Below are 26,563 nucleotides of genomic sequence, written 5' to 3'. Positions count from 1 at the left end.
AAAATACTTAAATAATTATTAATTCTCTATCCAAATATTTAAACCAAACCTATTTAAATTGGTTATCCAAATCAGAACCAAATCTTCAAAGATCTGAACTGAACACGAAATCCCAAAAAGACCCGAAAACGAATCCGAACGTCCACCCCTAATCACTATTATATATATCATATATGTGTTATCATAGGTTACAAAATATGTGTTATCATATAACTAATCGTATTTTATACGTACCATCAAATAAGTTTTCTTATAATTAATAATATTTTATACGTACAATCATATAAATAATCACATATTATATTTTAAAACTTAATGTGAAATATAAAACCATAATTTAAGTTGGTGTTTGAAATTGGATTTTGTATTGTATTTTTATTATATATATTTAAAAAAATTATAATAGTTATTGGAAAATATGTTAGTAAAAATCAAATTTTGAATATATGTATATTTTTGAATGAATTTTTGATATAAATTAATTTTAAATTATTATTTTGATTTGAATATATATATCAAGTAACATAGATCCATTATTTTTTAATATAGTGTAATGGACTTTCAATTTTTTTTAATAGCATAAGCCCATTATTGTTTTTTCTAATTTACTGTTATCCATGTTTCCAAACAATACTATTTTTTAACTACTATTCATATTGCCAAACAATCCCAATGTGTACTTCAACTTTAATAATATAGATTATGTAATCAGAGTAGTATTTCATTCAAACCAAATACGTCAGATTCATTAATAAATGGAAATATATACCAAAACAAGAAAGGATCAAATTGGAATATTTGGAAAATGAAAAGGAACGAACCGTCTCTCGCCGATTCGAGGGGGGTGTCACTGTCTCTTATTTACGATCTGGCGAATTAAGGACCATGATTTGATGCTAGAGATTGTTGTTCACTTGTTCTATTGAAACCATATACACTTTTAAAATGCACCCAACGTGTGGTTAGCGTTTGACCCACGTCCATCTACATAATCTATGTATTGCATTAAAATAATTGGTAGATTTTGCATTAGGATATAGGATTTCTTGGTGGTTGCAGCAATAAAATAGTGTATTTGTCTACGATTTTGATTAGATTGAAGATTTAAACAGTGTACAAGAGACTATAAGTATTTTAGAAAAAACCTCTTTTGTTTATCACCTGGCTGTTTATTACCTGGCTTGCAGTCTTCGATCTTGTTGGGAAAATAAAATGACGTTTTCCTCACCTTATGTGAATCTTTAAAGAAAATATATCGACGACAGCAAAATATATAATAAGAATAAGCAATAAATAAATGAGAAAAACACTTTTATATAGAAAAACATATTTGTTATAAGCAGACTTGGCCCTGAAAAACTTTACAAAACTAAAGGCTGGAAGCCCAGAGAAAAAAATGTTGCCTAGCCATTTTGAACCTGCTATCTTTAGGTAGTTTGCCTGTTAGTTTAACCATTTGAGCTACTGTTATATCTTAAAAATTGGCCGAAACTTCAGTATGTTATCAACGGCTGGAAGCAGATGCTTCTAATGCATCTGTCAGGGCCGCTACTGGTTGTAAGAATAAAATTCCTAAAAGACCGTAGTCCACTAAATAATCCGAGTGTGAGTATGACTATATTCTCTCTCTATTCAATAACCTGAACAGAACACACACTCTAACTACAAAGAGCTATGTCCAACACAAGATACTACCACGGCAAGAGAGCACCACAAAAGCTTCAAAACATGCAGCCACAAAATGACCTAAGTTCACTACGATTCCGGAAACCAGAGACTAATCCCACTGTATAAATATAAGATGAACAAGTCAACAACATCTCTGCCAAGTTTCAGTTCAATAGAAAAAGATCTCACTATTGGATTTACGAAACACCCAACACATCACTACTGAAGAACATTAACGACCATCTTCACTAAAACCTAGATAACAGAAGATTCAACTGTTGAAATCCAAATCTTTTCGGTGAACCTTTAACAAACTGAATGAAGAAGCTTCCCACAATATATCAGTCATATCAAGATCCGTTTGACCTTCCAAACCGTGTCTTGTCAAACCCAGACGAATTCTGCATTATTTTATCTCTTTGGTCTTAAAATTCTTTTTCAGTCTCTTCTTTCTTTTCTTGTGTTATGTCTTCTAACCACACAAAATTAGGTTAAAATACTTTATATAATGTCTTAATAAACCCCCCAAGGCACGATACTAATCTTATGGATTAATATCAATGGCCCATCTCAAAGTTTTGTTATCACCAACAAAACCTATTGGGGTTCCCATCAAAGTATCAAACTCCTTCTCTGACTAGTGGAGGAAACAACCATACCAACTATCTCTCGGCATACCTCAAGGTTCCGCTTCCTTAGAAGCAATCATATCTTGTATCCAATGATACCTCCTACGAATGTGTTTCGATTGTGAATAAAATGTAAAATTCTTTCCTAGACAAATGGCACTTCGACTATCATAAAACAATACATACTTTTCCTGCTTGAACCTGATATTTCACAAAAGTTCTTCATCCACAACAACTCTTTACAAGATTCAGCTGCACCAATGAACTCTCCTTCAGTGTTAGATAATGCAACATATTTTTTCAACCTTGATTTCTATGCCACAACTCCACCCGCAAATATTACTAAGTAACTCGAAGTAGATTTACTAGCTAGAATCAACATCTCAAAACATGTTTCAATGTTCTATTTCTCTATTGGAAAGAAACCTGCTGATAACCCCAATGGCGTAGGCTAAATACGGTCGTATACTGACCATGGCATACATCTAACAACCCACTGTAGAAGCAAATGGACCCTTTGCCATATCTTTTTTTTTCTGCATATGTCTTCAAACTCTGTTGACTGTTCAGTCTTATGTGTGGAGCGAGAGAAGTACTCAGCACTTTAAACTTGTTTATCTAAAACTGTTTAAGTACTTTTTCAATGTATTCCTCTTGACACAAGTAAATCAGCTTCTCACGTTTATCTCGAACAATTCTCATACCAATAATCTGCTTCGCTAGACCCATACTCTTTCATAGCAAAAAACTCACTTAGCTGATTATCCAGCTCTTTAATTATGTCCATGTTCCTTCCCACAATCAACAACTTTGTAACATCCGGAGTTGTCATATATGGAAAGACTTAAAAGAATTGATTTAGCTACCTATGTCACCAAAATTGACTTACCTTTTCCGTCACACATCCGTTTAGGACTTCAGAGTTAAGCGTGCTTGGCTGGAGTAGTGAAAGGATGGGTGACCTATCCGGAAGTGATTTGCGATACCGTGCGAGTGAGGCCAAAGCATGGGAAAGGTCGGGTGGTGATTGCAGGTTTAGTAAACAATGATTTCGAGCCTTTGATAAAATTAACGAACCAACCATTGGAACATGATGGGTCCACGGGCCGAGAGAGTGGGCGTGGATGGCCCATTAGTGAGGGTGGTCGGGGCGTTACAAGTGGTATCAGAGCTAGGTTAGCCATATCGGTTCTGACCCGAGAAGCGTCTTGAGACCTGTCGTGGGGCGCAATGAGGATATTGCGTTCTTTGATAGAGGGTGAGTTGTAACATCCCGAGTTATGATATATGAAAAAGCCTAAAAGAATTGATTTGGCTACCTATGTCACCAAAGTTGACTTACCTTTTTCGTCACACATCCGTTTAGAACTCCAGAGTTAAGTGTATTTGGGCTGGAGTAGTGAAAGGATGGGTGACCTAGCGGGAAGTGATTCGCGATACCGTGCGAGTGAGGCCAAAGCAGGGAGAAAGGTCGGGTGGTGACTGCAGGGTTAGTAAACAATGATTTTGAGCCTTTGGTAAAATTTATGGACCGACCATTGGAACGGAATGGGGTCCAAGGGCCGAGAGAGTGGGCGTGGATGGCCCATTAGCTGAGGGCGGTCAGGGTGTTACAATATCATCGACATACATCAACAAGATGATAAAATATTCGTCACCAAACACCTTCACAAATAACAGACTGGAATTTCATGTACCACTCTTGTTTCAATCCATAAATGATTTTTTTCAAGAGGAAAACCAAATCCTCTTTGCCCTTTTTCACATAGCCTTCTGGTTGTTCCATGTAGATCTCTTTCTCCTAATCACTATGAAGGAAATCAATCTCCACATCCATTTGCTCAACCTTAAGACCAAGGCTTACTGCCAATCCTAACACATGAACGAATGATATCTTCAAACTGGTATCCTTTTCTTTCATAATCAATCCCATTCTTTTTGATGAATCCTTTCACACCTAATCTAACCTTGTATCTAGGTGGAAAATAGTATCCTCATGCTTAATTATGTACACCCACGTATTAAGTATAGCCTTCGTACCCTTAGGCGATTTTCCAACTCAATGTATGATTCTCATCAAAAGAATTCATCTTCTCATCCATGGGCCAAACCACATATCCTTGTGTTAATCCTACAAAGTGTCATAATAGCTTTCAGGCTCTCCCATCAATAATTAACACATACTCACTAGGATCATACCTTGTCGAGATCTCTCTTGGATCTTTTAACAACAATAGATTGGTTCTAAATAACTGGTGTCTCACCATGATCGTCACCATGATCACCACTACCATCTTCATGTGCGGGAGCATATACATTAGATGTATTATCCTAAACCTTCCCTCACTGTGGACGGATGAAGAAGGAGTAGCCTCTGGATCGAATAAACTCTCATAAACCAGAGTTGAATTTCTAGACTTGTCAATGTTCTTAATCGTTTGATCTTCCATGAACACAACATCTCTTCTCCTTATAAGATTTTTTCAACGAGATCATAAAATATATACCCGAATTCATCATGGCCATAACCGATGAACACACACCATCGCGACTTCATATCAAGCTTCAATATCTCATCCTTGGGAATATGAAAAAACATCTTACACCCAAAGACCCTCAAGTGACCGTAAGAAACATCCTTGTTGGTCCAAACCCTCTATGAAATATCACCATCTAACAAACAAAACACTCAGTGACAAATTCAGCACATGAACAACTGTGATCAAAGCTTCTCCCCAGAAAGTCATCAACAAACCTGACTGTGAGATCAAACATTTTATCCTCTCGACAATCATGATGTTCATCCTTTCAGCTAACCCATTCAACTGTGGAGTCTTAAGTGGTGTGAACTAATGCATTATTCCATGCTCTTTGCAATAAACATCAAATGGTCTAGAATACTCTCCACCATTATCATTGCGGTTACACCTCAGCTTCTTCCCCGTTTGTCTCTCAACCAGTGCCACAAAATGCTTGTAATATCCCATCACCTGATCATTCATCCTCGTAGGAAATAACAACAATTTTCTTGAATGATCATCAATGAAAGCCAAAAATGATACGTCGCCAAACTATTTTTGTCTTTATTGGACCACACACATCTGAGTGTACCAAATTCAATACCTTAGGTTTCCAAGAAGGTGCAGAAGACTTGAAAAATACCATGTGTTGTTTTTCCGCAAAAGAAATGCGAACACTTCTGCAGGTGCAGACCAAAGATTCACGGAATCACCTCATTCTTAAAAAAACACAAACATTCCCTTCTCACTCAAAAGACCTAGTCTCTTATGCCATAACTCCATGAAACCATCATTCTCCACTTTCTTAATAGCATCTTTGGAGAGCATGCATCCAATAGAAGGATGAATACTTTTCATCTCGAGCCACAATCAAAGAGCCTCGAGAGAGCTTCCAATTACCACCACCGTACAACTGTAGAAACCCTCATCATCAAGTCTTCCCACCGATATCAGATTCATATGAATATCCGTAACATGCTTAACATACTTAACCACCAACCTAGTTCCAAGACTAGTCTCCAAGCACATGTCACCAATGCCGACAACCTGAGCCAAACATCAATTCCCCATCTCCACGGAGCCATAATTATCCGTAGTATAGGTAAAAAAAACAAATTATAATGTGATGTAGCATGAGTAGCTCCACTATCAACCACCCAATTGGTGTCTTGGTATACCACATTAATGGCATTACTTTCAAGAAGAAGGTGAAACTGAAAATCAGTGACGGCACCTGATCCACCTTTTCTTCTTGATTACTTTGGTGCTTGTTTTTCAACTTCCAGGCATCTTTCTTCATTTGCATTTTCTTGTAACAGAAATAACACTCCATATTACCAAATTTATTAGATTTGCTTTTGCTCCTGTTCTTTTCCTCGTGGGCTTTTTATATGATCTCATCTCCCTTGTCTAAGTAACAAAGACATCTGAACGCGAAGAACCAGCATTTGACGGCATTCTTGCTTCATCATTAAGAACATTGTTCTTCACTGAATCCATCGAAATAACACTTTCCGAGTGGAGTTACAAAGACAAATCGTGAAATCTCCCAAGAATCTGGTAAAGTACCAAGAAGCCACATACCGTGAATCTCATCATCAAACTTGATGCCCATATCATAAAGTTTGTTGACCAATCCCTGAAATGCATTAAAGTGATCCGTCAAGTTCCTTCATGATACCTCATCTTAATTACCTTCTTAATTAGTTACATCTTCTTATTTCCGGTATTCCTACTCCAGCTTCAATTACAAGGAATGAGCATCAATCTAAGTCTCAATATGATGCAATAAACTATCATCTACCCACTTCTTTATCAGCCCGCACACTTGAAGATGCAGCAACTTCCATTTATCTTCCATTTTATTATCATGTTTCTTCTACTGAAATACCGGAATGAAATTCCTTAACAAAGAGAAGAGCATATCCTCAATTTTTACTTTCCATATATGATAGTTAGTACCAGTAGAGAGTATCATCCTGCCCATATTTTTCATCATTCACACAAGCAAACAATAACTTGAAGTTATCAAACCTAAAGCTCTATAACTAGAAGCTCTAATACCACTTTGTTGGGAAAAAGAAACATGAGCAGAGGATTATTGGAATGGTGTTCCCTGACATTATATGAACCTGTGAGGAAAATACTTCGACAATAGCATGATATACAATAAGCAATAACTAAATGAGACAAGCACTTTTTACTTAGGAAAATCTCCTCGATGTGAGAAGGAAAAACTTACGGGATCATAGTCCACTAAAAATACACTATATAAATATGTATAAGTACAACCATGTATTCACTGTTAAACAATATGAACAGAATATAGACTCTAGCTACAAAGAGCTAACTCGAACACAAGATACTACAACAACAAGAGAGCACCACAAAAGCTTCAAAATAAGCAGCCACGAAACGACCTAAGATCACTAGGATTCCAGCAACCAGAGACTAATCCCACTGTAAAAATTCAATATGACAAGTCAACAACACATCTGCCAAGTTTCAGCTCTATCAGAGAAGATCTTACTGTCCGATTTACCAAACACTTAAGACAGCGCAACTGGAGAATTGTGACGACCAACTTCACTAAAACCTAAATTACACACGATCCAACTGTTGAAATTCAAATCTCTTCTAGTGAATGAGGAAATGGGGTATGGATCAGTGCTGTTTCTTTTGTAGGGAGAAAAATGAATTTTAGGAGCATCTTTATTTTGGGTGTTTTTATATTTTTACAGTTTGGCTGCGAAGTGTTGGGGTATCATTAGTGATAGACACTTTCACTATCTTACATGACACTACCACTCCACTAATAGACTATATCTTGCTTCGCATAGCCTTTCAAGTACTAGTGTATTTAGTTTGGAGGGAACAAAACACCGTAAGCATGGTACAAGCTGGATCAACACATGTGAACTTTACATCTTGCTTATCATGGCACTCACAAGTATGAAGGACTCAGAAGGCATTGGTTTGCTCTGTATAGTTAAACTTTACAGTTTTGGTTGGGGTTAGTTTTGGTCCGTTTATATTCTTTTTAGATTTTCTTTACCGATTCTTCATCTACATCTTGTAAATGATCATATTCTTTAGTTCTTCCGATTAATTTAATATTTTATCAAAAAATAATATTATTATGTTTTTTATATTTTAAAAAGGTAAAATATAATATGCAATATTATAGAAATATATTATTGTGTTCTCCGTCTCTCCACTCTCTCTCTTCTTCCCTCTAATATGTAATGTTACGATAAAACATTGTCGAGTTCTAATGTATTTACGAAGTCTAGAATAGAATTATAATTATACAATCTCTCTCTCTCTCTCTAAAAAAATGCCAATATTATCAAGATTGGTGACAAATTATTGCATCACTTCTCTACAAATACATATATAAATATATATATATATATATGATTACTTTATTAATTGTTTTAATGTTCATGTACATTTTACAAATTGAATATGTACACAAATTTGGGAGGGGAGAGAGGATAATATTTTCTTGTAAAATATAATTTGGTGCTTTTTGATCCCCAATTGCTATGGATAACAAAGGATGGAACAATGATCACCCAGCACTTCTGTGTAACACTAGTCACACAAAGACTTTTTTGAGTTGATTCTTCCCAATTTCAAGAGTGAGATTGATCTTGTACAACACTAAATGTGCATTCAATACAAGTTTTTGAACATGATTTGCAAATAGTTTGATATGGTTTTGCAGGACACAATTATAGAAAGAAAAAATAAACAGAAAGAAGAAAATGTCTATGGTCGGGCTATTTTAACTATGTGTTTGGATGTATGTATACCAGACGTAATTTCTTTTTGGATGCAATAATAAGGCTCCCTGTTGAGGGAAACAAGGAATATATTTTATTGTCAATATGAAAGTTAGTAAATGACCGCTTAGAAGAGAAAAGAAGATGAGATAATTGGCGTGTATATCTCCACGCACCACCATAATTAGGAAAATACCATCTACTCTCAAATACAATTTTATATGCCATTTTTGCCTCTACTCCAACCTCCCCTGCATGTCTCTAGCTGTGTCAGGCTCTCTGATATCCTGCATACGTTTAATGTTCGTAGAAGCAAGGCCCGTTATCCAAGCTCTTTCTCTTTTTTCAATTCTTTGTGTTCTACAATTAAATATTTTTTATGAAATATATTCTTGTCCAAAGCTATATTCTCTATCAAAATATCACAAGGTTCCTTTTGTGTTTATCCTCAAGTACCGTGAAAACATCAATTTTTAGTTCTATTTTTTTTATACAAATCACCGGAAAATTTTACTATCTCGCTCATTGGCAAAACGCGTCGCATAACAATTCCAACACCACCGCAATGACGAGCTCCTCAATCTGCAGAATATAAAGAAAATTCCATTGAAAGTGATAGTATCGGTGGGAAAGGCAAGAGTTCCAGATCTGAGCACTTATATTACCACCATAACTAGGGATTCCACGACGAGGTTATGGTCAGGAAATCGTCCGGGACAAGTATATATTTTCATAATGTGTATATTGTCTCAAACGAGTTCTTAAACCATGGAGAAGGCATTTCAGATCCTCCATTGTGGTGGTTATTGTCAGGAAATCTCCGACCGGGATATATGTTTGGTTAGCTGCTACAAAATAAATGTTAGATGATACAAGTTTGTTAGCTCCTACTAAATATGTTTAAAAATAGGATACATTACAGTTGTTGCTAATAGATACATGTTTATTAACTGCACTAGCTTGTTTACATAGTAGTGGTTGTTAGATATATTCCACTACATGTTTATTAACTGCACTAGCTTGTTTACATAGTAGTTGTTTACCATATATTATTGATGTGATAAAAGCATGAGATGTTTAGTGTATTCCACGGTGTAAATAGTTGTCGTTAGAAAATACATAGTTTGTTAACTGATACATGTTTTAGTTCCTTATTTGATAGCTGATATGTTATTTGTTACATGATACATGGCTTATTATCTTATACATGACGGTGTCATAACATAAGTTTTGGTGCTGTGAAACGAGAACGGCTAAGAAGAAGACTTTGACGTCTGAGAAATATGGTAAACTGAAAATATTTTTTTTACTTGATTTAATGACTCGCTGTCTCGAACGAGTTCACGAAAATTACCCATGCGTTCATGAGGTCTTCATTTTTTTTTTTTTTTACTCAATAACATTGTCTATTAGTTTATTCTTGTTTGACACATGCTTTGTTAGCTGATATATTGTATTGAATAATATTTAGGAAGATGTTACAAATTAGTTATTGTTACCTGATACATGATTTGGTAGATGATACATGATTTGTTACATAATACATGACTTGTGTATCTAATACATGGTTTGATATAAAAAAAGAATGTACTATCTTGTATTTAATTGATTCTTTAAACACTTTACATTTGTTGTGAAATACATGTTTTGTTAAATATTATAAATAAGATTACATCTAATTGATAAAATAATGGTAAGATGTTACAAAATAGTTATAGTTAGCTGATCCATGATTTGTTTAATTGTTAAATGGTTTGTTACCTGATTCGTGATTTATTACCTTATACATGGTTTGGTAGTTCATACAACCGACACTGAAACAATAATATAAAGTTCGCTGGCCATGAAAATGATTGAGAATTTATGTCCAATAAATGTAGTATGCTAAAAGAATAAAACAAACATAACAGTGAATACTTATTCTTTGACACAAAAATGTTACTCCCTCCGTTTTTTAATATAAGTCGTTGTAGAGAAATTTTTTTGTTTCAAATTATATGTCGTTTTCGGTTTTCTATGTAAAATTTATTAGTAATTAATGTTGTATGACCAATGGTAATATATCTTTTATTTTTCTATTGGTTGAATTGTGGTTAGGTAAATAATTAATGATGTTTTTGTTTAGAAAATATAAGAAATTAATGGTTTTCTTAATCTACGTGCATAGCTATAAAACGACTTATATAAAAAAACGGAGGGAGTATAAAAGAGTTGTCGTTAGTTGATATATAGGTTGTTATATGCTCCAAACAATGTACCAACTCACAAATCTTGTATCAGCTAATGACAGTTACTCTATAAAATCTTATCGACAATTTATCAATTAACTGCAACCAGTTTTTAACGACTAATAAAATATGTAGTCTGAATACCAATATAAAATAAAAAATCCACTAAAATATAAATAATATATGTTAACTAAAATTACCAACTAACATATATGTTATGAAGAGCGGCCCTTTCTTAAACTTCTGATACACCACTGCATGATTTATGGTTGAAGAAAAAGACCGCAATGCAGCATCGCTATTAATATGATTAGCAATTGAAAGCAAATTATGATTTGAAACTGATAGGGATAAGAACGCCGGTCATCAAAGGCAATAAAACTGCCACGACTTGTCATCATCGAAGTGTTCAATGGTAAAATATGTCACTGAATTCTAATGTGGCTCATCATAGATCTATACAAATAAAAAAAAAATATTACTAGATTTTGTTTTCTCCATAGACTCATCATTATCATGGATCTACGAACTTCAGTTTATCTTTTATGGATTTCACCAAATTTTTTGAATCTTCGTGAGAATTGTAGTAAGAATTCATCAAAGTTTTCTTGGATCTTAGTAGGAACCATTGAAAACTCAAGTTTTAAATCTGAGTTTTTTTTCTAAAAGCTTGATTCACAGATTGGGAAATGAAAAATATGAGAAAGAAACCAATCTTTTTACTAAGATGAAAAGGAAACTATAAAGTTGACTCAAAACTAGAAAAAACATGTGGATGAAAAGGCTGTAGTTGCAGACCTACGACCTTGATTACACTTCTACAAACTTGACATATTTTTCTTTCACATGCCACGTCGATGTACGAGTGGTACGAAAACTGATGATAATGCTCAAACATCTACAAGTGGTATTAGAGGTTAGAGGTTGAGAGTGTTGATTGGTCTATGGATGGAAACAATCTTTGATCATCTTGTGTTTTCCGCAGGAAATACATCTTTTTAAAGTTTTGAATACTGAATGTGTAGATGGTTTGAGATGATATCGAGTGCAATAGTATTACACTGATGAGATTTGACAAAGATTTTTGTGGCAGAAAGAAACAATACTATTGGCTAATTTTGAAATTAAAAAATATATAATGAATATGAACTTCTATAGTAGTAATTATTACTATCTACTAGCTTATGAAAGTTTGGGTTTGAAACTATAAAACAAGGTTCACGAATCAAACTCATGATAAATCATGTAAAATATTGGACTGGAATCCAAATGTTTCTGATAATATGATAAAAATTAAAATCATTAATTACCCAAAATAGAAGTAGAATAAAATGAGAAAATATGTAGCAACACAACAGAAATAGATCGATCAGGGAGAGTACAATGAATGGGTGAAAACCATAGCTTCTCCCTCCTGTAAGATCTATAGAGTTGCAAAACATAAAGAATATGATATGTAAAGAATTGAATCAGTACACTAACCAATACTCGGCCATTACAGGTTTTTGAATCTGTAATCTTCTCACTGAGAGAAAACACGAAGACCAGCCTCTAAATCCTCCAACCTGATGGTACAAATCTCTTCAGTGTCAACGCAATCAAAGCTAAGTCGGAGATCAAGATTCTCCCTCGCGTTAACCAGCAACGTGTCCACCAACCCTCCGTTCATCTCCTTCCTCTTCTTCTCGGTTGTCTCTCTCTCAATCACTGAAGCTATCTCCTGCAGAGTGCACGACTCATGCAACTTGAAACCGTAGAACAGAGTGTCCTCTCCCTGGCTGTTCATCTTGATGTGCAGAATCTGCGCCAGTTCCTTTGCACTGAAGTCGCTGAAGTTGAAAAACTTTGTGACTCTTCTGCAAAACCCTTCGTTAGATGCGATCACACGCTTCATTGGCTCGCTGTATCCCGCGAATATCACCACGATCTTCCCCGTGTCCATGACGGACATTATTTCTTCCAGAGCTTCTAGACCGTAGTCCTTGTCGTCTGCCTTTTGCATTGGGATCAACCTGTATGCTTCGTCCACAAAGAGGATTCCTCCCTCAGCTTCTTGGATCTGTCCAGAGAGAATTGAAAAGATCTTTTTGAGATTCTAACTCACAAAGTGACTCTAGTTTTGAACAGTGTTTTGTTACCTTTCTCCTGGTCTTTGGCCCTGTATGACCAACAAACTCACCAACCAAGTCTGTGCGCTGAACTTCTGTTACCTTATCGGTTGGTAGGATTCCAACCGTGTGAAGCAACTTCCCTAGAACTCGAGCAACCATGGTTTTACCTGTCAGAAACAAAACAGTGTCAAGCTAAAACAGTTTGTTTCCAGGAAGAAGAACCACAAATACACAACTCTTCCTCTCACCAGTCCCAGGGTTTCCAAGAAACGCCATATGTGGAGGCCTCCGAGTTCCAATGTTCATCCCAAGAGCCCTACGCCTCTCATCCAAAAGCATTCCTTTAGCCCATTTCCTCAGTTGTGTCTTCAGCTCGCTTAGTCCAACGATATTGGACAACTCTTCCTCAAGTAGTTCCATCTTAGCCTTCGTCTTACCGCACGACTCTAGCGCGCTTCTTTTCCTCTGCTCTTGGAGAAACCAGCGCAGCAATTCACGCAACTTCTCGCTGCCCTGTCCTTGTGGTAAATGGTCCAAAGGAGTCATCCCTTCCTGGAATTATGCAAAATTCCCACAGCTTAGTACATGAGATCATTCTTGTACTAATGAAAAAAACAAAAGAAGCAACGTGTACATTATCTTTAGCGCTGCAATCAGCGTTATTATCCAGCAGTGTCTTAACAGTTGAGATGTCTTTGGAGGTAATAGAATACCAAACCGCAAGGTGCAATGGTGTCATACCGTTCTGCATTTAAACCAAACCGAACCAAATCAGTACAAGTTAGTCCTTTCTTTGTGTGCATCTTAAAACCATCAATCAAGAGAGGAAATTACACTGGCTTTGGCTTCGATAAAAGCACCACGCTCAAGGAGAAGCTTAGCAGCTTCATTGCAGCCGTTCTTGGCTGCCATGTGCAATGGGGTCTCACCATACTTGATAGAGAGAAAGCAGCACATGAAGTAATTATAGATCAATAAAAAAAAAACAAAACCTCTGGAGGAAAAAAAGAAAGAGAAGAATCAGCTTACAGTGTTCATGGCTTCCAACTCAACTTTATCGGATCCAGGCCAATCTAAGAGATACTTGACAATATCAACATTGCCATTACCAGCAGAGACATGAAGTGGCGTGTGGTACATCTGCACACATACCAAAGATGAAATTAATTAAACCCAAAAATGGGATCTTTAGATTCGGAAACACGATTCTTACGACGGGGTTGCGTTCGTTGAGAAGAGAAGGGTTGTCTTTGAGAAGCTTCTGCAAGGCAATGAGATCGCCGGAGAGAGCGCAATCGTGAATTGTGGTGGGTCTTGCGGATCTCACCCGCTGTACTCCTCCGCCGACTTGTCGCTTCATCGTTGATGGGTTTTGCTCAAAATTGAATCTTTTTTATCAAAAGGAGATTTAGTAAAAGAGGAGGATCTTTCGGGAGAGTGTTTCTTGCGTACAAGAAATAGATTATAGGGAGAGGTATCTCCGCGTCTTCCTCTTCACCAACTGGTCTTTCTTTCTTCGTCTCCTTTCCTTTTTATCATTTTCTGCTTCTTTAAATTACCTTTTTACCCTTGCCTCCTGGCGCTTTACTAAATACAGCTAAGCTTCTTAATCAGACTAGTAATCATTTTCAATCATTTACTTCTACCTATTAATTAAAGTTTTAAAAAGTAATCTGCTTTTTGGGCCAATAAGAACAGCTCAGGCCCAATGGTCTTTTTGATCAAAAACACAACATCCCTAACGCTCTGCCTGATGAATGCAATCCCTCATCAAATCCAAATAAATAACTAGATTCCATGATTTATTGTATCTTTGATAAATGATCTATCACTGACATGAATAAGAACACTTTTCCCGTTTGTAAGGAATTCCCTTGTAGTAAAAAGTATTATGGGAAAATTGTTTTTTTAGGCAAAAATATGGTAATTATATCTCATATAATTTAGGTTCCATTAGGCTAATTATTTTTAAAATGGAAATAATGTCTTTAATTTCAATTATAAATTCAAAATTGCAATTTGTTAAATAATAAAATATAATAAATAATTAAAGTAATTATAATAAAAGAAAACATTAAAAATCCTAAAATAAAAAAACGATTATTTTCTTCCCATATTTTTTTCTGAAAAATCAAATATTTCATATATGGAAACTGGATATTTTCAAATATTTTCTTTCCATATTTTTCGGAACTGATTATTTCTACAGATTTTAGAGGCGGAGGTTAAGCGTGAAATGTGTATTCTAAATATTTTTAGAGTACTATTAGTTATGTGGATCACATATTCTAAACATAGTAGATTCAATGAAAAAAAGTGGATTTCATTTTCTACTTCGTAGAATGCCAATTCTACTTTATGTAGAATAAAATCTGAAATTATGATTTGAAGTTTTTTAGAACTGCAAAAATACCACTAAGTTCATATAGATATTTCATCAGTTGTTACTATTTCTCCAATTTTTTATGTTTGTAAAACTATTTATTTAATTTATTTTCGAAAATACAAAAGGACATTAGAGGCAAAAATGGTACAAAATAGAAATTAGTCTAATGGGACATAGTTACCATTTTTTTGCCTAAAAGAATAATTTTCCCAAGTAACGAATGATCTTATCGAATTATGTTTTTTCTTTTGAATTGATTCTTACATTAAAATAAAAATATATTATAGCAAAAGTGACCGTAAAAGCCTTGAAGAAAAATAAAACTTCATCAGAATCAAAAGCTAAACAGCCAGACAATTTGTTGCTTTAACCAAAGGGAAGTTCTTTACCTTACTTCTTGTTTGTTTTTAAAGAATGTTTGAACATAACAAAGCAAGTGCAAGATCTTCCTAGCCAAATACAGTTGCTTTTGCAGAAGTTCAAAGATGTTTTTCCAGAAGAAGCTCCGCAAGGGTTGCGAGGAATAGAACATCAAATCGATTTTATCTCAGGAGCTTCACTTCCAAACAAGCCAGCATACATAACCAACTCTTTGGAGACCAAGGAAGTATAACAACAAGTCACTGAACTTATGGAGAAAGGTCATATTCGTGAGAGCATGAGCCCTTGTGCAGTTCCAGTCTTGCTTGTGCCAAAGAAAGATGGGAGTTAGAGAATGTGTGTTGACTGCAGAGCCATCAACAATATCATTGTAAAGTATCGACACCCTCTTCCTAGATTAGATGATATGATTGATGAGTTGCATGGTTCTAGCATCTTTTCTAAGGTTGATTTGAAAAGTGGATATCACCAGATTTGAATGAAAGAGGATGATGAATAGAAAACTGCATTTAAAACAAAACAAGGGCTATATGAATGGTTAGTGATGCCATTTGGGCTGACTAATGCACCTAGTACTTTCATGAGGCTAATGAATCATATTCTTAGGAAGGTTCTAGAAGTGCTTAGAGGAATCCTTATTTACTAACTTAAAGAAATGTACTTTTGGAACATATAACCTTGTCTTTTTAGGTTTTGTTGTGAGTACAGATGGAATCCAGGTTGATGAAGAAAAGATCAAAGTTATCAAAGAATGGCCAAGTCCAAAGACTGTTGGTGAAGTGAGAAGCTTTCATGGTCTAGCCGGTTTCTACAAAAGATTTGTCAAGGCTTTTAGTACTTTGGCGGCACCACTAACTGAAGTAATCAAGAAAAACGTTGGGTTCAAGTGGGAACAAACACATGAAGAAGCATTCCAAGTCTTGAAAGAGAAACTCACCAATTCACCAGTTCTTTCTCTTCCTGACTTTTCAAAACATTTGAAATAGAATGTGATATATCTGGTGTTGGTGTAGGTGTTGTGCTTATGCAAGAGAAGAAACCTATAGCTTTCTTTAGTGAAAAGCTTGGAGGGGCTACTCTGAAATATCCAACGTATGACAAAGAACTATATGCGCTTGTAAGAGCATTGTAAACATGTCAACAATATCTCTGGCCCAAAGAGTTCGTCATCTACACTGATCATGAGTCTCTGAAACTTCTAAAGGGACAACATAAACTGAACAAGAGACATGCCAAATGGATTGAATTCATTGAAACTTTTCCTTATATGATCAAGTACAAGAAAGGTAAGGAAAACATTGTTGTTGATGCAATATCTCGAAGGTATGTCCTCTTGACCACTCTTGAAACTAAATTACTTGGATTTGAGCAAATCAAGAATCTATATGCCACTGATTCTGATTTTAAAGAAATATATGCTTCTTGTGAGAAGTTTGGATGTGCAAGTATTTTCAGGATGATGGTTTTCTCTTCTTTGAAAATAGACTTTGTGTACCTAACTCTTCTTTGAGAGAATTATTTGTCAAAGAAGCTGACGCAGGTGGACTTATGGGATATTTTGGTGTGGCTAAAACAATGAAAGTCATGCAAAAACACTTCTATTGGCCACACATGAGGAGAGATGTTGAGAAAACTTGTGAACGATGTGTCACTTGCAAACATGCTAAGTCCAAAATCCAAAACTACAGTCTGTATACTCCTTTACCCATTCCTTTGCATCCATGGCATGATATTTCAATGGATTTTGTTGTTGGATTACCTAGAACTAAAAATAGAAAAGATTATGTGTTTGTAGTTGTTGATAGGTTTTCTATAATGGCTCATTTTATTCCTTGCCGTAATACTGATGATGCTGTGAATGTTGCTAATTTGTTTTTTAAGGAAATTGTTAGACTTCATGGGATGCCTAGGACAATTGTTTCTGATAGAGAAACAAAGTTTTTTAGCTTCTTTTGGAAAACTTTATGGTCTAAGCTAAGAACTAAATTGTGTTTCTCTACTACTTGTCATCCACAGTCTGATGGACAAACTGAAGTTGTCAATAGAACATTGTCTACCTTGTTGTGTGTATTGATTAAAAATAACCTTAGAACTTGGAAAGAATGTTTGTCTCATGTAGAATTTGCTTATAATCATGCTACGCATTTTGCATCTAAGTTCTCTTCATTTGAAATTGCCTATGGTTTCAATCATTTGTCACCTTTGGATCTAATGTCTTTGCCTTTAAGTGAAAGAGTTAGCTTGGATGGGCAAAAGAAAGTTGAACTTGTTAAGTAAATACTTGAGAAGGCACAGAATAATATAGAAAACAAGACCAAGTTGTACGCCAAGCAAGCTAACAAAGGAAGAAAGGAAATTATCTTTGAAGAAGGAGACTTAGTTTGGATACACCTGAGGAAGCTAGGACAGATTTTCTAATGAAAGAAAATCTAAACTCATGCCTAGATTAGATGGTCCTATCAAAGTCATCAGGAAGATCAACAACAACACTTATCAACTGGCTCTTCAAGGTAAGTATAGTGTGAGTTCAAGATTTAATGTTACTGATTTAATTCCTAATTATGCAGAAGAAACGGATCTGAGGTCAAATCCTTCTCAAGTGGGAGAGGATGATGTGATCTTAGCAATCAATGGAACTGAAGAGATGGAACAGCTTGAACCTGAGCAAACAAATGACAAGAACCTAGACGTGCCACTTGGTCCAATGACTAGGTCCAGACAAGCAAGATTTCAAGAAGCTCTTCAGCAACTCCTACACACTATCCAGGACAGTCTAAAGTGTGATGATCCAATCACACTGGTTATGATTCAGGCCACCTAGACATTCATCAAGAGAAGTGTTGTGACTTGCACTCTTTTCATTTGTTTGGTTTTGTACCACTGGGTTTTCCAAACAAAATTTTTAATGAGGCTTGGACATAACCCTTACATAATAGCCTCTTGAAGAAACCAGACTCATTTCTATCACCATTTTCGTCCATAAAGAAGGATTCAGAAGCCTATCATTTAAATTTGAACTTTAGTCTTTGTTTACATTAATTATCTTGTGTTTCCAAGAAACTGTGCATGTATAGACTTCTTTTCTTTATATTCTGGTCAAAACTCTCAATAAAATCATCCAAGTCTTTTCTAATAAAAATTCTCTCTGAATCTTATTTGATCAAAGCTTGACTAGTGTATTTCGGATTCATCCTTACGTTGCAAGCAAAACCTGATAATCTGAGAGTCATTTCTGCAACTCTTAAAAATATCAATTCAATCCACTACTTGTTTACCTACAGTTTTAAAGTTATCACTTTGGAAAGCTGCCTTGAGCACTTCAGAGCTCTAGAGAATTCTACAGCTTATCATCACAATTGTTGGAGAATATTCAGGGACTTGATCCTTTCATCCAGGATCACGCCACTCTCCAAGTTTAATAAATGCATTTTAATGAACTTCAATTTCCATATAGGGAAAATTCCTATTCATCTCCAAGTAACACTTTTTCTCCAAACAAACTCTTTTGCTTAATGAAAAACGTTATTTGTCTTTAAAAATATATTCGTATTCATTTTCCAAGTTCTACTTACACACGCAGTCCATGTAAGGAAACTTCCTTGTAAGCATTTTCACAACTCAACGTCTTGACACACGTCTTGTAGTACATCACAAACTGCATCAGAACACTTTAGAAAATCACATCTTTAGTAACTGCCTGCCATGGTCGTTCTTCTACAAAGAACTCCTTATACTCTGTTTCATCCAGCAAGTCGGGAATGAAGGTGAACTTACAGAACAATCGCGAAAATAATTTTTAACCGCTAACTTATTTTCAGGGGTGATAGAGGATAGAGACTTCAAACCCTTTTATGTTATCAAAACTTAAAATCAAAGTATCTAAAAACATTAAAAAAAAAAGTTCAACTAGTGATTACTGATTTTCAAGTTAAGCTTGCGTTTTAAACCCGTTACATAATTTGATCTGAAACCGTATTTAGATTTTTATGGGATGATCCTGTATCCAAATCCGCAAGTGAAGTCAACAGCCAACATTAATATTTGGATTATATATCTGATTTTTTTTAACTGGTATTGTCATATGTTTGTGTCACAATGCATATACAATCAGAGAGCATAGCTTAAGTAATTCATGAAATATGATGAACTACTGCGTAAAAGGAAATGTATGATGTAGAGCTGAATGGAGTGGTTATCAAAATGCGATCAATAAAAAGGAAGATTTATTTTGGAGCGGCTTGAGAAAAGTTGTACAAAATGAATAATCTATTTTTCACAAAAAGAGAGATTGACTTATCTGGTGAAGAACAGAAAAAAATAGATTTAGATTTGTTGATCATTAACTTTAGGATTGCTTCTAAATATAAAATACGTTTTAGCATTATATGTGCGGTTACACAAACAGAGTTTCTAGTTGGGAGAGTTTTGTGAATTCTTGTAAGGTGAGATAAAACACTTAGGGGTTAAAAACGCAGACAGCAGGCTTTGCATGAGCATTTGCATAAGAGAGACTAGATCAACGAGTCAAATTTTGTGTATAGCTTGTTGAAAAATTGTTTTAAGTCAAACATGTAAATGCATTTGAAAAAAGTTAATCTATATGTATTTCTTGGAATACATTCTCATGTATTATTGTGTGTTCTAGTTTATGTAGTAAATAAAATTTACATTTACAATATGTATCTTCAATTTCAAGAAACCAACTTTAAACCAGAAATTTGGACAAAATCATGTTCTTCAAGGAAAAAATAAACGACATATATATATATATATATATATATACATATATTTTGTAAACTATCATAACTACTCAAAGAGATTTTGGCTTCACGAGCTAACCCACTAAGAATTATAGTGTCGACAAACGAGAATAAATCACCGCATGCTCGAACTTTATAAGGCATCGGTACAAACATTTGAAACATGTGATACAAAAGAAAAATATAAAAAGTACAATATAAAGAACGTCTGAATAAATTCATCTAATTCCAACGCTAAAATATGTGACAATGTTATAGGAAAATAGACAATGAGAAGACTCTAATCACGCAGTTATTTCTAATGGTGAGATTGCCTAATCCAATCTAGCAAAAGGGCATGGTCACAAAACTTTGTTCACATATTTTTCATGAAATCCATAATGTAATTAACGTTTGTCCTTAGCGAGATATTTGACATCCATATTCACTGAAAAGAAAACACGCCTGTCATATTAGTTTCTGTGGAAATAATATCTATAATGTAAATCCTTTCTTGATATCACCACAAAATGTGGGTGCATATTTTATCTTCCAAACATACTTTAATATTAATATACATTTATGTTTATGATGGAATGGACTCCCAAATCGAAATAACGTTCTTTATACAAATAGAACCAGTTTGGAAAGATGAAAGATCAAAAGAGCTAGTTTACAAAAAAAAAAAAGATCAAAAGAGCCAGTATTGACTACACCGAAGCTATTCAAGGTGAATAAAACGGGGGCGATGGAACCAATGTCGAATTAGGATGCAGATTTAAGCTTCTTTGTTTTTTCTTGGGTGTGGACACTTGACAGCTTTAATTTAAAGGAAAAGAAAGAGTAAAAGTAAAAGAATATTAGAAGGTGAGACCAGCGAATGTAATGCCACTAATCATGTGCATAATTGTTATACCAAATAATCAATCATAGTGTGCCCATGTGACACCCTACTTTCCTATACTATCCCGTAGCCCCACTCACACGTTTTAAAAGATTTTTTCACACAACTCAAATGTTAGTTGATTGTTGAATAATAAAAAACTAACTTGTTTTTCTGCTTGTAAATAAATATTCCTGTGACTTTGCAATCTAAGATCATGTTTCTTATCTAATCTTACCCATCCCTTTCGTGAGTCTCGTCCTCTCGTTTACACACACAACTTATCCCCTTCACACAAAAGCACAACCCAAGACACCACCTGGCACTCCCTAAACACCAATGCAAACTCCATCTCCCTCTTTACAAGATTTACTTACAGTCTAATAGAAAAAAAGTTACATTTTATTGTTGTTAATATTTTACATACGTTTAATTATGAATAATTTAAACAATATGAGACTATGCACTATTGATTCAATCACAATATATATTTGTTCATTAGCATAATCGTCTTACGTTCATTGATTGGAGGGACATGAAATTAGGATACAATAAAAGTTTACAGCAGGGGGTATTGGTAGTTAAATTTTGAAGGAATTATAAAATTTGGAGATTTCATTGTTATTGGTTTATTGTTTCTTATTAAATATTTTGTTATTGTTTATTTACATTTAAATTCTATGCAAAATTCTTTGTTATTCAAAAGTTTAATTTTTATTAATTTTGTAATTCTATAAAATTCTCTTGTATTGGGTATAATTTCTCTCTAGTTTTACTCGTATCATTCAATTTTAAAATAAATATCATCTATACTCTTAAAATTCTTAAAATCTATGTAACAAGAACACAAATATACAAACACAAAAAAAATTATATTATATTTTTAGTGAAGAAAATTTTAAAAAGAAATTGAAGATAACAAAATTATTAAAGAGAAAATAACATAGAAACATGAGAAAATTCATAGGTTGATCTTAGAAAACTCTAAGAAAAAATCAAACAAGGCGAATCAAAACGTTAAAATATAATTAAAAATTATTTTAATATCAAATAATTATATTTCATGGAAGAAATTTTATAAGAAGTTATTTTTACAGAAAGATAAGTTTGGAAAAAAATATTTGAAAAATATGATAATCAATAATAAGCAATGACAATTTATACATCACATTTGGTAATAATTCATCAAAACTACTTAACTCTTCAAAAAACCTTTTAACTTTAAAAGTGCTCAAACTCCACATAAATTCTATTTCCAATAACACCCTAAAGTTGTTTAGGGAATGACTTTGTTTTTACTTTGTAAGTTTAACTTTTGAAGTGTTTAAAATAAATAAAAAATATTACATTCAAATGCAGTTTTAAGTTTTTATTAACATAATAAGGCAATTCTCACTACTAAAGTAGTTTTCTTTAACTAAAACCTACTTTCTATTAAAATCTAACTAATCAGATGTCTACTACACTAACTAAATCTAAGAAATATAATAGAATATATATTTTCTTAGTTAAGAGACAAAACAAAATGGGTCTCATATTTCTTTTTCTTCGTTTCTTCCTCTTGAGTTCTTTATTTTTTCTTTGTAAAATGAATGTTAGTTTTCCATAACGTTTTTTCCAGAAACTATGTTCATAATCAATATCTTTACTATCTAATCTATCTTTTGAGATGTGTCAAGCTATATCTCTGATGGTGGTATAATCATGATGTAAAAGCTCTCTCTCTCATTGGATACACCTTTGCCAGGAACTCTAAGACGAGATTCAAAGCTGTGGCACTGGTTCTGAAGCTTTGGAGTTATCGTTGCCGTGCCCCTTTTTGTCACAACCAGCACTTGTGAGAAGCTTGATAGCAACAATGGCCAACTTTGACATTTGATGTTTATGAGATCTTTTGAGTTTATACCTCTCATAAAGTTTCGATCTTGAATCAAGTTTTAATAAGGTTTGTTTGGCTGCTTGGTATATTAACATACTTTTCCCAAAAATAATTACAACATGCGCAGATTCCAAGATATAGTGTACATGTGAATATCGTTACAAAAGTGTACATTTAGACATCGTTAAAACATGTACCTTTAAACATAGGAACATATGGACACGTCAAACTAAGATCGTATCCATGTGGTTATTCAATATACTCGTGTACATGAACATGATGTACATAACAACAAAAATACAACATGGAGTTTGTTTACTTTAGCCGAATGAATCAAAACTTAACACAAACATGATGTACATCTCCAACTCTAGCCGAAAGAATCAAAATTTACATAATTAAAACAATTTAGACATGTGGATATTAAATAACTGTACATGTGGATATTAATTTAGACATGGAGTTTGTGCATGTTGATATTGGTAAACAAGTGTACATGTGGATATTAATTCTAGGTGTACACGTGTACATGGCGATATTAAATCTTGGTGTACACGTGTACATATTTATATGTGTTTATGTGCACATCTTCACTTGTGTACATTGTATATCATTAAAGCAATGTACCGTACAATCATGTTTTCCACTAAAATCGTAAATTACATTGTCTGCTTAAAGACATAATTGCTTGGTAACTCAGAAACTGCCTTTAACTACTCAGAGACATAATTGCTTGGTAACTCAGAAACTGATTTACATTTAAAGGCAGTTTCTGAGTTTTTATTACACTCAGAGACAGTTTCAACTACTGAGGTAGTTTATCTCAATTAAAACAGAACGAGAAAGTGAGTTTTTCAACTAGTAGGACCCATCAGTTTCTCTTTCTTCTTCTTCTTTTATCGTTGTTTTTTTTAGCCAAAAATAAAATTTATCATCTCTTAATCTTTTCAAATAAGAAGAAGACATGAAGATTTCAAACACTTCAGATCCGTTATAATATATACCGCCAGAGTCCTTGTGCTCTTCAGTTTATCTCCTCTTGTGCTCTTTAACTCATCTTCCTTAACAAAAAAACTCACTATTTTTGAAATCTGAACTTGAAAAATATTTTATAAATGATAAAACTACGATTTTGAAGTGTAACATATAATTAAAACGTAAAAGAATGAAAGATCATGTGAAAGAAATCAATGGCGGCAGTAAATGTTTTTGAGAAAACCCTAAAATTCTGGGGAAGACGAAGACATATTTACTAAAATGCCACTGATTAAAATAATTAAAAATAAACAAAATATGTACACAATCATGGATCGTACACATGGATAATAATGTGAATGTACACTATTATATTAATAATTTGTAAACACATTTGAAGGAGTTAAAGAGCACAAGAGGAGATGAACTGTGGATGTATATTACATATGTGTACATGTGGGATGTATATTACATATGTGTATATGTGGATATTAAACAACGATGTTGTGTAATATTAGTAAATATGTACATGTACATGTTCAGTTTCCATATGGACAACGTGAGAGCAACCATTTGTACATGGCGCTAAAATTGTGGTAGGTTTTTGGTGGGAGGGGGTGGGGGGGAATGTACATTAAATATGTGTACATGTGGACATCAAACAACGCTGACAAGAAAATGCTTGGAAGAAACTGATGTACGCGTATAGTTCAGTTAAAAGAACGATTGGATAACCGCATGTACACATGTACACTATTATACTTTAGGATTCACATAATTACGTTTTGACCCCAAACTTTTCAATTCATCTTCATTATGCGTGTGTACGAAAAAGTATATTAGCGTACATGTGTACATAAAATATGGTGGTGTACATATGTACGAGAAATATGATAGTGTACATATGTAAAACAACCATAAATTAATCAAGCTAAGACCTGCCATGAAGCTAGCATGAAAACACACACATTAATCAGAAGCTCTTAAAGAAGGTATGAAGGATGATATTTAGGTTCAGTTAGATTTCAAGGATGCCCAACCTTGCGTGTACATGGGAAGAAAGAAAAAAGTTCACATGTACATTATGTTAACATTATGTGAGTTCATAAAGTCACAAATACTTAGTTATTTAGATAGAAAACCTACAAAAAGCTAAAAATGTGTACACAATCACTTTGATGTATAATACAAAATTAAGTGTACACATGTACAGTTTGAATGTCATGTACACACGATTTTTCTTTTTTTCATAAATGTTGCAAAATTACAAAAATAACCTCATCTTCTTCCTTAGCCATTGTCGACCATAAACCATGATCTCCGCATATCTCGCATATTTTCCATGATTCTTTATATTCTCAACTTGTTTTTTTATGTATTTTTACCTAAATGTGATAGTTTTCAATCCTAATTCATGGCATAATGAGTCAGAGTGACGAGAAGATGTTTATGGTAGTTCATAGATGAGTCGCCGTACGTCTCTACCGTGATGTTGCCGTGGAATATGCCATCACTACACCACCATCAGCCATGTATCTTCATATATCTTAAAAGATAGCTTAGAAAAAAAAGATAATGATTAAAGATAACTTTTTTGGAAAAATGAATTTGGAAGAATCATATTTTGATTTACAAAAATTACATAGAAATATAAAAGGGAAGAGGAAGAAGAAAGTTACAGAGTCTCACTTTATTGGGGAAGAGGAAGAAGAAAGTTATAGGAACCCACTTTATTTTAGTTAGAGTAACGTGTATTAGTTGTCAATATTATTTAGTTAGTGTATGAGTGAAAATGAGATTTAGTTAGAAAAAAGTGTCTGAGTAGTGATAAGTGTCCTATTGTGTTAATAAAACTCATAAACTGCATTTCATTGTAATTCTTTCTGCTTAAAAACCTAAAAGCCAGATTCACATTTTGAATGATATTTAATGTGTCAGATATTATCAACGTGTACACATATATTCTATTGTCAACATGTACAGTATTATATGAAATAATACATGTACACCGATTCATTTGTACATTTTTCAAATTATGATATTCAATAATTTTGTGTACACAACAATAAGACAATTTCTGCTTGTATGACACTTTTTATGGCCCAAAAAGTTCATACAAAATTATGATATTAAAAAAAAGTGTCATATGAACATAAACTGCCTTGTGTACATAAAATTATTAAAAACTGTCATACGAGCTTAAAACTGCCCTTGAATGTAAATAACACAAAATAAAATAGGTTCACCATTTCAAACCAGAATATCTTTTGAATTTGACAGCCAAAAAACACCAAACCAATTTGACAAGTTATCATCGCTACGCCGCGTTGATTTTTGTTTCTTACGATTCGGCTCGGCGCTTGTCGTCGGTTATTTT

At 34.0% G+C, this 26,563-nt stretch overlaps 1 protein-coding gene and 1 long non-coding RNA gene across 2 annotated transcripts; one reads left to right on the top strand and one right to left on the bottom strand.

Moving 5' to 3' along the window:
- Nucleotides 1-696: 696 nt before the first annotated feature.
- Nucleotides 697-12,296, top strand: LOC117126478. Its single transcript, XR_004449069.1, has 2 exons — nt 697-5,402; nt 5,503-12,296. It is a non-coding gene; the product is annotated as an uncharacterized LOC117126478 (long non-coding RNA).
- On the bottom strand, nt 12,115-14,462 carry LOC103828625 (protein CbxX, chromosomal). The gene is made up of 7 exons (XM_009104253.3): nt 14,157-14,462; nt 13,973-14,083; nt 13,778-13,876; nt 13,578-13,688; nt 13,192-13,495; nt 12,971-13,110; nt 12,115-12,891 (listed from the first exon to the last, which is right to left on the bottom strand). Exons 1-7 carry the CDS (start codon nt 14,301-14,303, stop codon nt 12,355-12,357), a joined length of 1,449 nt encoding a protein of 482 aa, XP_009102501.1. The 5' UTR covers nt 14,304-14,462; the 3' UTR covers nt 12,115-12,354.
- Nucleotides 14,463-26,563: the final 12,101 nt, after the last annotated feature.

This window comes from Brassica rapa, chromosome A07 (assembly GCF_000309985.2).
Source record: "Brassica rapa cultivar Chiifu-401-42 chromosome A07, CAAS_Brap_v3.01, whole genome shotgun sequence".
Taxonomy (NCBI): Eukaryota; Viridiplantae; Streptophyta; class Magnoliopsida; order Brassicales; family Brassicaceae; genus Brassica; species Brassica rapa.
Note: the sequence above shows the minus strand (reverse complement) of the source record. Positions and strands in the feature narration are given on the sequence as shown.